Below are 18,387 nucleotides of genomic sequence, written 5' to 3'. Positions count from 1 at the left end.
AAATACAGCATTTTAGACCTGATATTGAAATCCCTCTGCCTTAAAGTTTCATCTGGCTCAATTTATCATTCCAAGGACAAGGATTTATGGGATGAGCTCTCCCTGAGGACATCTGATTAGATGTTGGTATCATTCATGGCCTCCATCATCATTGGTTTGAACCCAGAGACATGGGCAGTAACCCAGAGCTGCTAGCACGAGAGACTTGTTGGGAAGCCACTACTTAAAATATTTGGGTGGTGACTTTTCTTCCTGTGGACAGATGTTCCTATCAAAAAAAATCTCCCATATTTTATATCAGTTGACCTCTTCATTTGGGAGAATAGTTTATATTTGTCCTGAAAAACAAAACAAAACAAAACAAAACAATTAGAGAAAAATATGTTGCTGTCCTCTAGCTCCTGGCAAGAGGGGACAAAGGAGGAAAAGAAAATTAACCTCTGCTTACCTTCCATGATAATACTAAATTTTCATTATGCATTCCATATTTAATCTTTCTGTTATCTTAAAGCAATCATACACAATGCAAAAATTTATCCATTAGCTATTATTAATTTTTTTCTCCTTTTGGGTTCTGTTTCAAAATTATTTTTAAAAAAATGACTCAGTGAGAGTCATGGGCAGACACACATAGTAAATAAATCTTTTCAATTGTGAGATAAGTAACTAGGAGCAGCTTTACCTTCTTTTTATAGATGAGCACAAGTAACCAGGGGTCTAATGAAGTAGAATGACTTTAAAGGGCTGTGAGGGAATCACAGACAGAAAAAAGATTGTAATTCATTTTGATGTTACATCAATATCAAAGAATGAACAGCTAGAAAATTGTGGGTCGAAAATGGTAAACATGTTGAGTATTATAAAAGACTTCTACAATTTAACAAGTTATTTTAATATCCATTTAAAATGTGCAAGGAAAAGAAGAGGAAGCGGCAACATTCTTCTAGAACAGAATACATCAGTTACCCTTCTATTACATTGCTTTCTCTACTTTAAAAACTATAAGATTTGAAACATCCTGGGAGGAGTTTGTATTGGAGGGGAGTACTAAAAAAGACTCTGGTAGGGTCAAAGTCACAGCTGGAGTGAGTTTAAGTACCCTTGTCCCTTGCTCTCTCTACTCTAGCACAAAAATAAAATGATGGATGCTCCTACTTAGATTATCGTTAAAATACTTTTCTTGCTATTCACGAGGTCACCTTCCACTTGCATCGACTATCAATTCTCTATTATTCACAGTGAAAGAAAATGAACCTTACTGCAGATTGTTTCAAAACCTTTCTATTTTGGAAAGTTTAAATTTTAAAAATGACTTGCTTTCCTGATTGCACTTAGCATCAGGTGATGTTCAGAAAAAATTGCAGATGTTTACTCTCTAGCAGGAGAAAGTTGGGCTGGGGTTAAAAAAAAAGTCATGGGTAATTTCAAAAAGTGAAGTGATCACCTACAGCAAATTGTATCTATTTTATATACAGTTTACTTCTATGAGCACTTCCCTGAGTATTCATACATACAAATAGCCGTGGCACTTTTTATTAAAGAAAATGCAATACACAAATATTAGGGCTCTCTAACCGACTCCCTCAAGCTTCTGTTTCAACGTATTTCAAGCATTCTTTTTTCACAGCACAACGTTATCCAAACCTGCCCAAATGTCCAAGTTATATGAGAAAATCACGGAATCGAATTTATGTTAAACCGGTTTTCAGCTTCTTTTTAGAGACACATGCCAGGAAGCTTATTTACATTTAAAATGTACTTATTTTCCACTCTTCTACTCATAACCTCTAAAAATATTTCAAAATCCAATAGCATTGCATTCAAATTAATCTGTCTCAAAGAGACAAAGCAAGGAGTAAAGAAGACTAAAAGAAGCAACTACAAGCACAAATCCAAAGGTTTTCCATTTGGAAAAAAAAAAAGTGAATTACAAAAGGAAATTGATTTTTTAAATTGCTTGTTGTTTTATTTGTTCTTAAAGTGGCCTGTAAAACTTGATTACTTCAAACTCCAGAGGTGATGTCAGGCAACGGTGTACTTATTCAGAATATATGTATCCACATGATATAAAAGATTTTGTTTAAAATTATTTTTAACTTAGAACATTTGCAATAATCTCTTTGGAAAGGGAAATATCTTGACATGTATATGCGTTAGTAACAGTCTACAAGTTAATTTATCCCACATACATATACACTATCTTTTAAAACTCATAAGCAATAGACGAAAATGGAAAGCCAAGTTAAAACATAAATGTGAAAAATTCAATGAAATCATTTTTGCTACTTCTGTATCAATCACTTGAATACTGCCATATTCAATTTTGTAGGTCATTTTCCATCATAGCTCATAACTGTCTTTGAAAGCAAACCTAAAAATGAGAATCGTAACACCTCTGGAGAACAGTATGTTCTCTTTTTGACCTCTCCTAATCTTTCCTGATCTTCAAAGGCATCTTTTCCAGGAATGATTTACAAATAATCCATCTCACCTATAGAATAAATAGAATTCCTATAAATAAGAATGTTTTCTTCATACGAAAACAGTCTACATCGAATCAAGAAAAGCTTCGGGCCTATTTTCTCATTTTCGCTTTTGTAGATTAATGAATTATTAAATTCCTTCATTAATTTATTCTGCAAGGGCAATAAAATCTTTATTCTAATTCTATATTCTGAAAGTAAATCAGAAAAAAAAAATTATTCAATTTTCACTTAAGGAAAAGAAGACCAAAAACTAAGTTTCTGATATACCTGCTTGAATTTGCATCCTACAGTTTCCTGTTCCTGTACCTCTGAAACACATACATTTCAGCATCATTCATCAAGATTGGGGGAGGGGGAGAAAATCAAATTATCAGGCCTCAGAATGACACTACATAATTAGCTAGTTTGATCAGTTGGCACTTAACACCCAATCTTATCAATCAATCATATTTTTCTATTCTGATGGATAAAAATTCAGCTTGGCTACACTTCAATTCGACATTTTTTTCTCCAAAAAAAGGATGTGGCATCTTCCTGTTTGAATAGTCTTTCTAACTTCCATTCTATTATTGAAAGTGAGAGTACAAAGAATTTCAGAAACCACCTAACTAGTAGATTAAAGAAGGTAAAGAGACCTGTAAATATTCAAAGAATTCTTCTACTTCAAAGAAGATAGATTTTTCCATTTGTTTCTTCATAATAGAATACATTTTAGATCACCCGCTAAACAAGTAAGAAGCCAGAAAATAACAAAAGATAATCCTCTCAGTTTCCACCTATCTTACTTCAATTCAACTGTGTTTTATCTTACGTTACCACTATCTCTTATAAATTACAATTTTCTCACAAACCCATCATCAAATTTTAAGGATATGGTATTACAGTTAAGTAAATATAATGAAATCTATTCCCCAGAACCACTAAGTTATGGAGAGTATTAGAAAGAAAGAAAGAAAGAAAGAAAGAAAGAAAGAAAGAAAGAAAGAAGAAAATTAAACTCATTTATAAAAATAAATCAATTTCCCATTTGAAGACATCCACATAGAATTGCAACCTCTTTAAGGAGCAGATATTTGGACACAGAGAAAAATAAGCATATCAAAACATAAGGCATAAGCTAGATTCTGGGCTGCACTCCTCAGTTTAGTCCATGTAAACCCATGGCTAATGACAGTTCTGACATAACTGATAATTTGATTCAGGAACATCAAGTGTTGGGGCCCAGTGGTGACGGAAACAGAAAGTCTTTTACAGAAACTCACAGGATGTACATTGATTAAAATCGATAGGAACCTCAAAAGATCATTGGGTCCACCCCTCTGTCCTTGGCTGAACTAAAAGTCTAGCTCTCTTCAACAACTGACAAGGCAGAATTCGAAGTTAGGAGCATTAGAGAAAAGTCTTATGATTTGGATTGACAGCTTTGTTTCCTTCTAAACTTTGCCTCCTTTCATGATGGATATCTAAGGGAATGTTAAGTGCATTACTATGGAAAGTGTTCGGTGTTTCAGAGGGAAGAGTAAAAGGGAATGACAATGGTCACATAAGTGTGGAGGTATGTGCACAAGACATGCGAGAATGTGCAAAGGACATGTATGCATGTAGTATTTATGCATGTAGTATGCATGCATATGTATAGTTCATTTCCCTGGAGACCCTTAAAAAAAAAAAAAAAAAAGTCCTGTGGTTGTAGACTTTGTATTCCTTTGAGAAGATAGCTGAAATGTTTGTCATTTCAAAGCCTAGGAAGTATTCTGGAACTGTAAACCTAGCAAAACTGTCCCCGTGAGAGGGCAGTAGGGGGCCAAACCCGGGCCAACTTTTTCCTCATTGTCCATCCAGGACTGGCCCTTGCTCTCAACTTCACCCTGCCGCCTGCGCTAGGAGCAGGGGCAGTGGAGGACACGAAGAGCTCGCACAGCGGGTGCAACAAGGTCCTCCGATGAAACAAGGAAACCCAGGATCTGTGGGGCAATGAGCCGCTTTCACGGGTTGACAGTTGTGCTGAGAGGTGCGTGTGCTGTTTGGCATACTGGCTTTCGGTTTTGGCTTGCTACAAAAGGAGCAGAAAGGGGGAGCTGTCGTGGTTCCCAGTGCCCACAAGGCCCCCTCTCCTGGCTGCTGTGCGCTGGCCACAGCGGGCCCTGAGTGTGCACGCTAGTTTTATTGTTTGTGAATATTTGCGTAACTCTTTGCAAGCGACTGTCAATGTGTCTGTATGACAATGTGACAAACGCCCTCGAAAAGTTTCCGCTTGAGAAAATGCCTCCGGCGTGTACCTTGCTATGTCGCAAGCACCCTGGTCGCCTGCGTTACGCGATGCTGTCAATGTCGCTTCATCATTTTGCTGCCTCCTGGATGATTTATTTACAATGCTAGAGAACTGAGAAATGGATTGTCCTTAAGTTTTCTGTCTGTGACCTCACTTCTTTGAAGGAAGAAAGTGGTTGGGAGGGAAGCAGAACCTGAAAGAGGGTAAATCCCCCCCTCCACATTGTAAAATGTAATGGTTAAGAGACCAGGACCTGGCCCCAGACTGTTTAGACTGGAATCCCACTCTGCCACTTAACACTAGCTTGTGTGCCTTGGACAAATCGCTTAATCACTCCTTAACTCAATTTCTTCATTTGCAGAATGGGGGGAGTAACAGCGCCTAGCTCATAGGGTTGTGAAGATTAAATATATGTAAACGCTTAGAGCGGTGCCTGACACGTAATAGTTGCTATGTGTTAGCTGCTATTAACATTATCATCAGCATTGCCATGTTAAATTTGGAGAAGGACCATTCCCCACCGATACGCTCTGGATTTTGACCATGCCCATGTCCCAAAGGAAAAATGAGAGAACTCTAATCCGCCCGGTCCACACCCTCCAGCACCAGCAGCCACCAGCCACCCCTGCCCACGAAGATCTGTTCTGGGAACCCCTCCCTAGCTGTGGTGCGCGCCACACCTGGGGACGCACTTGAAAGGTTGAGGCGTGCAAAGGCAAACGAGGCGCTCAAGAGCGCTGGTCCCTATCGCTCTTGCTGTAGAGTGTATTTGGAGTGTTTTCCTACCTGCCCCAGGTTTTTGCCCTTCTTACTGCCGCCGAAAGCCAGTCCTTGGTATGTGCCCGCTGATCGATTGGCGGCCTGGGCAGGCGTCTCCCCGCCCAGAGAGGACTTGATGGAGTTGAGTTTGGCCCGCGAGCTGCCGAGCTGTGAGCTCTCCACCATCAGCACCGCGGCCAGTAGGAGCAGACATCGGGACGAGTCCTTGCCCCGCATCAGCGCGGCCATTTCCTGGCGAGGGGTCCCCGGGGAGGCGCAAAGCCGGGAGGGGTGCGGATGAGAGAGGAGGGAGGACCCCTACACCTGGCCCCTCACTCGGGGAGAGGCGGATCGCAGGCTCTGTTCCCCCAACCCCACTTGGCTTGGGGGGGCCCAGCACCGTGTGAACTCAGTCTCACGCTTCAGACCAGGAGCGAGAGCGACCAGAGCGAGACCCGCTTCTCCAGCGGGGCAGGAAGTTCTGCAGTAACTGGAAGCAATCAAAGGCGAGGAGCACTCTCGCCAAGGAGGCGTGACCCGAGGTGCAAGAAGACCCAGCCCCACAGACCGCACCGCTCCAGTTGCTCCTTGCCCCGCACCTCCGTGGTCCCGCCGGTCCAATCGTCCTCTTAATCCCTCTGGACCCGGATCTCCGCGGTCCAATCGTCCTCTTAATCCCTCTGGAGGTCCACACCAGCTCCTTCTCCCGCGGCCTCGGTTGCTTTTTTCTCCTCTTTGCCTTCCTTACTACGCTTTAAGCTTTAAGCCTCCACCTTTGCAGGACACAGTGTTAGCGGGCGCTCTAATGGGGGATCAAGAACGCCCCAGACGTGACCCTGGAGGTCTGAGGCGAGCGGAGGTCTCCCACGCGCGCAGGCACAGTCGCCGCGAAGCGTCGCTTCCCGGTTCACACCCGGCAGCCTACCGCTGCCAGGAACGCAGCAATGCCCTGGGAGCGGTCTCGCGCGCGGATCGGTCTCCCTCTCTCCGTTTGCTCTCTCACCGCCGCCCCCTTTGCTTTTTATAGCTTCCCACAGTGGGGTTTTTTTTCCCTCCGCCCCCAATTCAAGAGTGACAAAGAGTGAAATCGTTTCTCTCACCCCCCACGTTCCCGCCCCACTCTTCTCCTTCCCCCATGCGGCTGCTGCTTCTGCGGCCCCCCCCTCCTGCCTCTCCTCCTTGCCCCCCTCCCACACCCCTCTTCACGCTACAACAATTGAGAAAATGGGATTCAGTCCCAGAGGAACGTGAGGTCTCCTAATTCCTGACCACAGCTCCAGACGGTGGAAAGACCTTTGGGGACGGACGGAGGACAAAAGTGGAAGTGGAGAGGGGCAGGTTTCCACCGCCCTTGGGGACCACCAGCACCCACCTACAATGCCTGACTCCTACTGGGGCACTAGAAAGCACTACAGAAGATTTAGAGAAGTGAGCACCTGGGCGTTAATGCTGTGGTCTGTGTACGCTCGAATGCTCCAGTTGGGTTTTAGTCTTTGCCTCCCAGTCGGTGTGTGAGGCTGCGCTATGCTGTGTGCCAAGGGGTGCCCAACTGAGAAGGATGGGGGCTTTGGAATTGGGGAGAAAACGACCTGAGAAAGGGGAAAGATGTTCCTATTCTTTAAGCCCAGGAGAAATTTGGGATTTTCTAGTGTCTGCCTTCTGCACCCCTAACCCTGGGACCCCACCACACACGCAGCGTACGTTTATGTCTCTGGGGCTGGGAGGAATGGGGTGCCCTGAGTACGCTGCGAGGGTTTCAATCTCCCAGCTCTACCGGGCACCTTTACCGTGCCAGGCAACTGCCCCCTTTGCAGAGAGGAAATCCCAAACTGGAATGAACGGAGGCAGGGGAGCCTTTTGAGGCTCTGCTTTCCTCAGCTTCCTGCCTCCTAGCTTCTGGGAATTCCATGGGAAGCCTTTCCTTCCAGCTCACAAGGCTCCCTAGGTCCGGTTTGCTTCTGAGAAGGTCTAGGAGGATTTAAGAGGGACTGGGGCGCCCAGCGCGCGGCGCTTGGGGGCGCCAGTGGCAGCAGCCGGACGAGGCGCGGAAGTATTGCAGGAGACAAGGCGTCCCGGGCAAGCTCAGGGCTCGGGTTTGGAGCGGTTTGGCCGTTAATCGCCAATGCTTCTACTGCAATGAGAAGGCTTGTTTGGGAGTTGTATTTGTCCTTCTCAGGCTCTAACGCCTGCGCGCAGAGAAATTGAGGCCGTGAGCGCAGCTTGGCAGCTAACAGCTAGAGAAGGAGGCTTATCTCCCGAACTGCACTCTAGATCTGATCTGTGGACCCGATCCTAACAGGATTCCTGATCCTAAAGCACACCAGTGCCTACAGGAGTATGCGTTCAACACGTCGCTAAGTGAGAACGTTAGTGACTCTTTTCTTTTCCCCACAAAAGGGCCGAGTTCTAAAGTAGGAATTTATGTCTGGGGTCTCCCAGACAGCACCAGCCTTGCATGTTTCTCTGCCCTGATCTGTGAGTCTGTCTGGCGTGGAATTCTTCGTTTTCAGATTTTTTTTTTTTTTTTTAACACAAGCAAAGAGTCATTAAAACTGAGGAAACCTCTGGAATCTTTTATCTCTGGATTGCCTTTGTGCTTCCTTAGAGTAGAGATTTTCACATTCGATTTTTTTCCCACTTTTTAAAAATATGCCTGGGAATGTATTTGCAAGGACAAAGGACGCATTACAGGACTAGTGAAGGGCAAGGAAACTGATTGATATGCTATTAATGAGTACTTGGGATTCAGTGTTTACACCTTAAGGAAGGTGTATCTTTTGCCTTCTTTGTGATATGCCAATTAGAAAATATTAGAGAAATAGAGAAATTTAAGTTAGGAGGCTATTGGTTGGGAATTTTTCAAGATCTGAAGCAAAGGAAAAGACAAAAGAGAGCTAAATGATATGGGTAAGAAATCATTCTACATCCATTTGAAGGTTGCAAATATCCATCATCTGCTAAAGAGGGAACACATGTATCAAGAGAAAATCTGAAGATACTTTGCCTGTCAGTTCCCTCTTTCCTTACTTCCAACCAAAGTAAGATCCCACATGGTCATTCCTAACTCTTGTCAATATATCTGCTGAAAAGCAAAATGATGTGAAGCTCAACTTATGTACTCTCAAGAAACCCCTCTTCTCTGGGTATCATGATAGAGGTTATCTCAGGGGTTTACATGACACCCTACACACTCCAAAAGGAAATTTTTGCAAATCAAAATTAAAAATCAAAGTTTACATTTAGGTGCACTAACACTTCCCCATATACATGAAACTAAATCACACTATGGAATCAAATGCTTAAATATACACAATTACACCTTAGGCTAAACAGGAGGAGGAGGAGTTTTTACAGGAGGTAAAAACTAATTGTATTCGTGATCCAAGTGCTCTCTTTAAATTGTAGAACAGACACACATAACCCACACATAGACAAGTAGATATACATACACAAAATCAACTAACTGCAAATAAACATAATCCTTTGGACTAATGTCATAACCACACATGTGTTTTCTCATGTGTGTTTTCATAAGCATGAAGATACAAGCTTCATAGTCTACTTGGAAAAATGGATTTTTTAATGCATTTTGCAATAACATCATTAGGGAGTAAATATATAAAGGCAATACTGTACAGAAGTAAGGATAGGGTTTTCTTAGAAGAAAGTGCCTGAGCACTTTCTCCTTTGGCCGTATTTTCCCTTCTCTCTCTGCTCCTCAAGTCATTTTGGTTCCGTTGAAAAATAACCATCTCACTAGTTGTTTCTGGATCCTGGTTTCCTTCTGACTACTTAGCCCCACGGTGAGCTAAGTGCATACACATAATTGCCTTTTTCGTGTTTTCTATCCCATTATCTCTCTCCCCGCAATGGCAACCACTTCCTACATAAGTCTGTTTAGCAGTTGTTCATGCATTCACTGCGTATTTATTGAGCTTAAGGTCTTGAGAAGACAAAGGTGCCTAAGACAGTGCCTTGGCTATGGAGAGGCTTATGGTCCACTGTCAAGGCCTTGCCTCACTAAAATCTGCCTCTCGCCCCTCTCAGGAGTTGCTGCTATGAGCCTTCCTCTGTTCTCATCTGCTGCTGAATTCTGCCAATTTCAGTCTCTCATAGGGTATCTGGAACTTCTGAACTGGATTGAATTCATGTGGCTGTGGAAAGAAAAAAAAAATAGATATGTCCACCAGTCTTTTCTCTCTTCATAAGTTACATGTACACTTTTAGAGTGTACATGGAGAAAACAGTCCTACAATGACACTAGTCATGGTCATTTTAGTTACTAAGAACCAAAATATGGTATTATGGCAAATTGGGAAGGGAGATTACATTTTAGTAGGCCCCACAGGACCCTAAATCCTCTCGTCCACACAGGATGGACATGACAGACCTTCCTCCTGTTGGATGTTAAAAGACTTGGAAAATATGGTTATATGGGTTTCCTCTCTCCATAGTAAACAAGGCTACTTGGCTGTCTAGTCTAGTAGTACGCTCACATTTTGGATCTTATCACATGAGCATTTCATGCTTCTCACTCTGCCTAAGAAATAAGAGTATCATGTGTTGCTGTTAATTGCATTTTAAATAATCTTCAGTAAACATAAGTTAGCACTGGTATTGTGAACATTTTTGTGTGTGTTTCTTGATAGGGCTCATTTCCAACCAGATATGAAAAATTTGTATCTCCTATTTGATCCCTGCTGTAATTTTCAGCTATTAACTCTTTTCTACCTTGATCTGATGAACAACAGGACCTACTAATGAGAAAAAGCCTCATCAGTCACTTTTGAGGCACTTAGCTATACTTGACACAAACATGCACAAATGAAATGATTTCAGGGATTTCACAGTGGATCAATCAAAAACACAATTGCTTAGCTAACGACTTTTTTTTTTTTGTACTTTGACCTACTAATCATCTTCTCAATACTTTATCTGCTACTCAGATGAAAGAGAATTATTGAACAGATCCCTCTCCTAGCACCTGAACCCAACTAATAAAAAGTGTGCAAATATTATAGTCAGAAACTCAAGTGGACAAAATTCTACTGATTCTTGTGCATGTAAGTGACCTTAGGTGAAGCTGAAATTGGAAACATTCTCCAAATGTTTAACACCAAGCCTTTCCCTTTGTGATGCACAATTTCTGCTGGTTCCATACACTGCAGATCCTTCTTGGTGGTCCACATACTCCCACTGCTGAATTCTGGCAGGCTGTTTTCAAGATTCTTCTTGGGAAACTACTACACTTGGCTGTGAAAGAGAAACATGTTTAATTCTTAAGAGAGGTTCATTGCAAGGAATCTCATCTTGATGAGCAAGAAAACAAACAACTTCTCAGTAATCTGGACCAGTGGGTTCCAAACTATCTTCCTTAGGTCTTCAGGGTTCTAGAGAAGTCCCACAAGGAAGTTAAAGCTGCTGTATTTTTGATAGGACAGGGATCCAGAAAGATGACTTTTTAAATGCCTGCTTTTGTTATTGTTTTTATTTAGGGGAGAGATGTGTTAGTTGATTGGTTGGTTTTAATCAACTGTTAACTGCTAAGATTTGGAATCCACAGTGAGTTAGGCAAAATATTCTATGAGCCCTCAACCTGCCAAGAACAAGATAGATTGATTTCTACCCTGTTATTATTACAGATTATTTCCAAAACAAACATTACTCAAATGGGGAAACTATTGAAAATCTGGCAATTTATCCAGTCAGAAATGATTTGGTCACTTGAAGTAGAGAGTATTAAAAAATGGAAGGGCAGGGTAGCTAATCCAGTCATGGGACAATATGTTTCTTCCTGGTAGTTATCTGAACCTATGACTAATGACCATGGAAAAACATTAACTATAAAATAAATTGTGGCACAGATTGAAAAATAATGTGAAAACTGTTTGCAAAAAATAAGGAAATAGTTTCCCAAGTGGCAATTTAAAATCTGTGTTTCAAGCATCACTAGGCTCGGTAATAGGAAATGTAAATTGTGTTTGGTCTATTTTTGAATGATCATTTTATAATAGATCCTACCTTTTGATAGAGTAGGAATAGGTTGCAATGCTCAAAATCAATTTGAGGTATGAAAAGTCAAGATATTAAACTACAATCAACAGAAGGAATTTTATAGGTAAATGGCTTGAAATATACAGTAGTAATAAAAAATAATAACAAGCAAAATATATTAAAATTCTTACTATATGCCGGCTTTTTAAGTACTTCACATGCATTATATGTATTACCTCTTATTCGGATTCCTTAGTTCATGCCTTTAAAACAGTATACAATATTAAAATAATCACTGAGCAAAGAGTAACTTGCAGCACATCGGGCTCTCATTTTAGACATAAAGCCCAGTTACGGCAGCGATGTAGAGAACACCTAAAAAAGGAGAAAATTTCCTCATTGCAGCAGAACTCAATGCTGACTCCGCTGAAGGAGGTGAGCTTGGTAAATGGCTACAAATAACATCAATAATGTAAGTAGACGAGTATATATACTGCAGCTTCATCCAATGTAGTAGAGCCTCTTGGAAACTCAGTGATCATTTAGCAGAGAAACAAAAAAGGCTCTCTGCTATCAATTTAGATGGTGTCTTATGTCTATGGCTAGTCTGTGGCTATAACAAAATGGCACAGACTGAATGGCTTAAACAACAGATTTTATTTTCTCACAGTTCTGGAGGCAAGAATTCCAAGATCAACGTGGGGGTAGGTTTGGTTTCTTCTGAGGCCACTCTTTTTGGCTTGCAGGTGGCTAACGCCTCTCTGTGTCCTCACTTGGTTGTCCCTTTATGTCTTTGTCCAAATTTCCTCTTCTTATAAAGACATAAGTCAGACTGGATGAGGATCTACCCTAAAGATCTCATTTTAACTTAATGTCCTTTATAAAGGCCTTATCTCCAAATGCAGTTACATTCTGAGGTACTGGGGGCGAGGGTTTCAACATGTAAATTTGGGGGGGAAACAGAATTCAGCCCCTAACAGATGGATTTATAGACATAGTGCATATTAAAATATTTGGGGAAGGAATAACATTTCTGGAAGTCCACCAGAGTTCCTAAACTTAAGGTGGGAGATGTGTCATACATCCACTTAAAAATGTTACTCAAATTTTTCCTATTACATTTTACCTCTGGCCTGTGTTAATGATATTAACTTTCTCACCTTTCTTCTGTGTGTGACTTATGGCTAACTATGGACCCAGCTGACTGAGTTTGAATATGATTGTTGAGATTCCACTGGGGCCCTGAAAATGAATACAAGCTATTTGCCAAGAAGATAAGGTCATTTTTACATTTCAAAACAGCACCTCGTTAATGAAAGATGGAAATAATAAAATACAGGAGTATATGATACAAAAATGAAATCATTGTAGATCAAAGAAAAAGGAAGCGGGAATCAAAAATAGATCGATCTAGCAATCAGCAAGTTGTTCTGTTACTAACTTAATTTGTCCATTTATTTAATTTGATTTGTTCCATTTATTCAGTAAATTAATAGTCAGTTGGAATCGCAGTACCTTTAATTAATTCAAGGCAGTGCTAAATATGTGGAAGCAGGGGGAATATCTAATTTCATTGAAACTGCTCATGAAATCATTTTTTTAATATATGTGCACTTTGACCATTTAGTTTTTAAGTTATAAAGAAATCTGAGTTAGAATAAACTCAGATTTAGTTCAGTTTTTGTTGTTGTTCTTTCCAAAATCCATAAGATGCTATTTTTGTTGTTAGTTTCAAGAATATATGTGCAGATTTTATGTACCTAAGATCAAATAAGATCTAGAACATAACAACCGTTTTCCATGTTCTAAAAGTGGGTTAGCCTTGTTCCCCAATACCAATATTATATTTTAACTAATAAGAAAATGAAATCCTCAAGTATTTTATCCATTGGCCTTTTAGGTATCAAAATGTATTGTATAAATATACTCTTAGCATGTAATAGAATTAATCAAATTCTGAAAACTGTCATTTTGTTCTACAATATTGAATGCATGTCTTTCTGCCACTTAACACTGGAGCTAGCACTGGGCCAGAGATATGCAAACTGGGACCTTTTCTAATGTGAAAAGGCAAGATACAATTATAACTTCCTAAGTATTACTTTCAAGTTCATGTAATTATGTGATTTTCCTTTCTATATGTTTGCATAATTCTAGGAGGTGATTCATTTAAAAAGCCCACAATTGTAAGTTCTGATCAAAAGTTATGCTTGTTAAAATCCACCAATTTTCATTCTCTTTAGCCAAGTGTAGATTCAGTCTAAGACTGTTAATTATAAGTTAATTTGTACACTATCTGCCATTCATTTGTAAAGCACTTTCTGAATATAGCAGACATGATCATCTGCTTTTCTTTTTCAGTGTCCATTTAATATTAAAATGCCTCTAAGGAAACCGCTCTAAGTAATGCCTCTAAGTAAATCCATACAAATGGGGGATAAAACTTGCAACCCATCATGATATTATTCTCTGACAAAATAAGAATTCCTGCCAACTTTTAGAAATGGGCTTTAAAACAAATCCATGATCTTGCAAAATTATCATTAGTCTGCAAGACTAGGAGAGGTCCAAGTTCATGCAGCAGAGGGCAGTAATGCACATTTATCAATAGTAAGAAAGATGAAGAACTAGAGATTATTACAAAATAATTTTTCTGGAAAGAAGTATTTAAAGACCTTTCCTATACCAGTGTTTTTGAATTGGAGAGACCTGACAACAGGTCTACTCTCCCCATGAAGATGCTGTAATACTTCTGAATCCTAGATTGTAAGGATTTTAAAAACAATTTAAAAGTTAGTAAGATTTCCCTTACCCAAGTACACACAAGGAACCATCTTTCTTTATCAAGATCAGTGCAGTTTGCCCATATGGCACCAAATCTACTGTAAAAACTCTTCCCGACCACTCAGAAACAAAGGCAGATAAACCAGGTTGCAAACGGCCTAACGAATGTGCAGAATGCATTGGAAATGAACCATACCATTTAATCTTACTACCACTTTATTTTCAAACTGTCTCTGGTTACTTGAAAACAAAAAACGAAAAACCAACAAAACAGCAACAGGGCACCTGGGTGGCTCAGTCAGTTAAGTCTCGGACTCTTGGTTTCGGCTCAGGTCATGATCTCACGGTTTGTGAGTCTGAGTCTGCGTAGGGCTCTGTGCAGACAGCACAAAACCTTCTTGGAATTCTCTCTCACCTCTCCCTCTGCCCCTCCCCTGCTGTCTCTCTCAAGATAAATAAATAAACATTTTTTTTAAGGCAACAAAATCCAAAGACCTCAGTTCTTACCTTCCTTTAGCTTCTGTGACTGCCCACTCCCATAACAATGTTTGCATCTTCCCCCTCCCTCGCCCCCCCCAGCTCTTTAAAAAACTACTTCAACAAGCTGCTTCCCTCCTTATTCACTCTGTCCTGACTTTGTCCCATGTTTTACTGCTTGCAATAAACATCAAATAAAGCAGCCCCAACACAAAGGGATTAGTGTTATTCAAAAAGTCTATTGGTAAAAGTTTGAAGGTAGAGTCTGGGAACACATGATGGCATCGTTTTTAAATGCCTGCTATACAAAACCAGAAAAAAGACACTGGGAAAACAAAACCAAAAACAAACAAACAAACAAACATAACCACAACCACAATAACAACAAACCCCACAGATAACATCTAGAGTAAAACAAGGCAATAAGGTGAGTGATGAAAATCACCAGTGATTATAAGCCCATATTATTAGTTTCTATGAAAAATGATGTTGACGGAAAAACCTGAGGCTCTCAAGAAGAGAACGCTCAAGTCTTTCTCAAGTCCTCATTTGATAGAACACAGCCAATCTGAAAGCAGTAGACATAACTAGGAGAGAATGGGTTCTGCAGGCTCTAAGTCAAAAAACAAAGTTCCTCAATGAAGAAAACCTAGGGAAATAGAATCCAAATTGAGTAGGTCAGGAACAATTGGGACAAGAAGAAAAAGTGTAGATAAAAATGAGCAAAAGGAGGAAGTAGATATCAACAATATAAGGGCATTTAAAAAATCACTTTATAAACACAGTACAAGGGGAGTGCTAGGGTAACGTAGCTAGAAAAATTATTCTGGCCCAACCCTCTCTCTAACAACAAGAAAACCTTATTAAACTTAAAAATGGGCAATAAAAAAAGATTTTGGCCCAATCCTGTGTAAACTTAATATGTGAAAGAAAGAGAATAAGGACTAGAATAACATCACCACAAGCAAGCCAAAAAACAATTTCCAATAAACACATAAAATAGTAACCTAATCTTCTAAAACATGTTAAAGGAAATTTTAAAAATTTGATTCTATGAAAGAACATCATAAATCAGAATTAGAAAAACTCTAATATATGCTTCAAGAAAAGAAAGATCTGGAAAAAAAAAAGATGTAACAAGAAAAATTGTTTCAGAAATGAAGATTGAACTGGAAAGAACAAAAGATCAACATACAATGTTTTAGGGAAATACTAGATGACAAAGAGGGACATTTGATAAATCAAAAGAAATAAGGAAAGAGATAAAAAGAGTTCAAGAAAAATGGTAGATATATAAGACAGGAAAAGAAGATCCAACAGGCTTATAACAGTTTTCCCCAAATAAGAAACCCAAGCAACGGAACAAAAACAACAACAAACCCATTAAATAAAATAATTTAAGAAAATGTTCTAAAATAAAATGAACAAAATGAAGAAGATTTGAAAATACATATCATAAAGTTACACAGGAGAAAGTCCGCCCAGAATGGACAATACAATAACACATTTTAAACTACTGAACTTGAAAACATATCCTCTGGCAATAGGAAAAAGATCATGTTGATTTTAACAACCATGTTTTATGTGAGGATACAATTAGGTACAATATTTAAAATAGTTAAAGAAAGAAAATGTGAACCAAGGGTGTTGCATCCAGCTAAACCAACCTTCAGGTACCAATATTCCAGACAAAATAGTTTGTGAATCCAAGCAGTCATATAATATTATTACATAAACCTATCCTTAGAAATGTACCAGAAAATAAGATTTAGACAACCTCAATGATTGGGGAGACATTGAAATAAGGACTGGTACTAAATATGCAATTACATATAGAATTAAGACTACATGATGGTCTTCAGAGAGAGACAGTATTATATAATGGCTATATGCAGTAACAAATTACACAAGGATGAGGTGGGGGGAAAGAAAAAGAGAGATAACAGACCAATGCCCTTGTGAAAACTGATGTGAAGAAATCTTAAAGTAGTAATAAACAAAATCCAATTGTCCTTTTAAGCAATACACTTTGACTAAATGGGGTTTATTCAGAAATGAAAGCTTAGGAAATCCATTAATATGTTCTATCAATATAATATAAAAAGAAAAATGATATGATCATCTCCATGAATGTAGAAAAAGCATTTGGCAACACTCAACTGACACCATTCATGTTAAAAATTATTTTACATTATATTATATAATTTATATTATATATATCTCTCTCCATAAATATCACAAAAGTTAGCATCTTTACTTAATAGAGAATCACTTGATGCTTAAATAAGGAAGTCAGAAACAAGACAGGGATGACCAAAATCCCCACTGCTATTGAGCAATGTTATTGGTAATTGCCATTCAATTGAGCAAGAGAAATCAATTATAGCCCTAAAAATTTTTAAAGTTAAACCATTTCTATTTGCAGATAATGCAAGCATATATCTGGAAAATCCCCAAAACGAAATTTACTACAGAAGCAGTTTTTAATCTTGGTATCCAATAATAAATATAATAATAATCAATAATTGTCCTTATATATAACAAAAAATCATTTAGAAGGTATTATAGAAGAGAAGACCCCTTGTCAACTGCCGAAAACAAATAATACAATTCTTAGGTATGAACATAACCTGAAATATACAAAACCGAAATGAAAACAACTAAAACTACTCCCAAAAATTTAAAAAAAAAGTAGATTGAAGCAAATGAAAAATTTTACGATATCTTCAGAACAGAAGACACAACACTATAAGATGCCAGTTGTACCTGAATTAATTAATAAATTTAATATAATCTCAATAGAAATATATCATGTTTCTTTTCCCCTGAAATTGGGAAAGTTTATTTAAAAATGCATTGGATTGAGGGGTACCTGGGTGGTTCATTTGGTTAAGTATCTGACTCTTGATCTCCACTCAGGTCTTGATCTCAGAGTGGTGAGTTGGAGCCCAGCATTAGGCTCTGTTCTCACCATGAAGCCTACTTAGAAAGAACAACAACAACAACAACAACAACATGGATGGAATCAAAATATCTTTTGGAAGAATAAACAAGAATGGTCAGGAAAACTCCGAAAAAGAAGAGTACTAATTAGAGACATGGAGATAAATCTACCAAAAATTAAAGCCTCTAAAAAAAGCACTGATTTGTTATTGGTACATAAACAGACATATAGACATTTAGTATATGATAAAAGCAGCATCCCAAATCTGTGGTCTAAAAGTTGGACTTTTTAATCATTGGTTTAACCAGATAGTCATCTGGAAAAAGCTAAAACTGGATCTATTCTTCACACTCTAGTAGATAAATTCCAAATACAACAAAAATTTAATTGTGAAAATAAATAAATGCATAAAACAATGCAGAAGGTTAAAAAAATGAATAGATGAACTCCTCCATAAACTGATTTTTCCATAACCAGGGAAATATGCTTCTGATTTAAAATCAAGGAGTAACAAAGAGAAATCTTGGAAACCTTGATCTCATAAAGATGATTTTTTTTTTCATGGCAAAAATCACTCTGAACAAAGCCCAAAGATTAATGACAAACAGGAAAAAATATTTACATTTCATATCAGAAGCAAATGGTGAATATCCTTAATGTATAAAGAAGTT

At 38.9% G+C, this 18,387-nt stretch overlaps 1 protein-coding gene across 1 annotated transcript in view; it reads right to left on the bottom strand.

The window, feature by feature from the left end:
• DKK2 (dickkopf Wnt signaling pathway inhibitor 2) overlaps positions 1–6,528 on the bottom strand; it is a 104,049-nt gene extending 97,521 nt beyond the window's left edge. The window contains exon 1 of the mRNA XM_025922067.2: positions 5,545–6,528. Within this exon, the coding sequence (XP_025777852.1) occupies positions 5,545–5,766 (222 nt within the window). The 5' untranslated portion in view covers positions 5,767–6,528. The remainder of the gene's footprint in view (positions 1–5,544) is intronic.
• Between the last annotated feature and the right edge of the window lie 11,859 nt (positions 6,529–18,387).

Source organism: Puma concolor, chromosome B1 (assembly GCF_028749965.1).
Source record: "Puma concolor isolate L17-30 chromosome B1, mPumCon1.1.hap2, whole genome shotgun sequence".
Taxonomy (NCBI): domain Eukaryota; kingdom Metazoa; phylum Chordata; class Mammalia; order Carnivora; family Felidae; genus Puma; species Puma concolor.
Note: the sequence above shows the minus strand (reverse complement) of the source record. Positions and strands in the feature narration are given on the sequence as shown.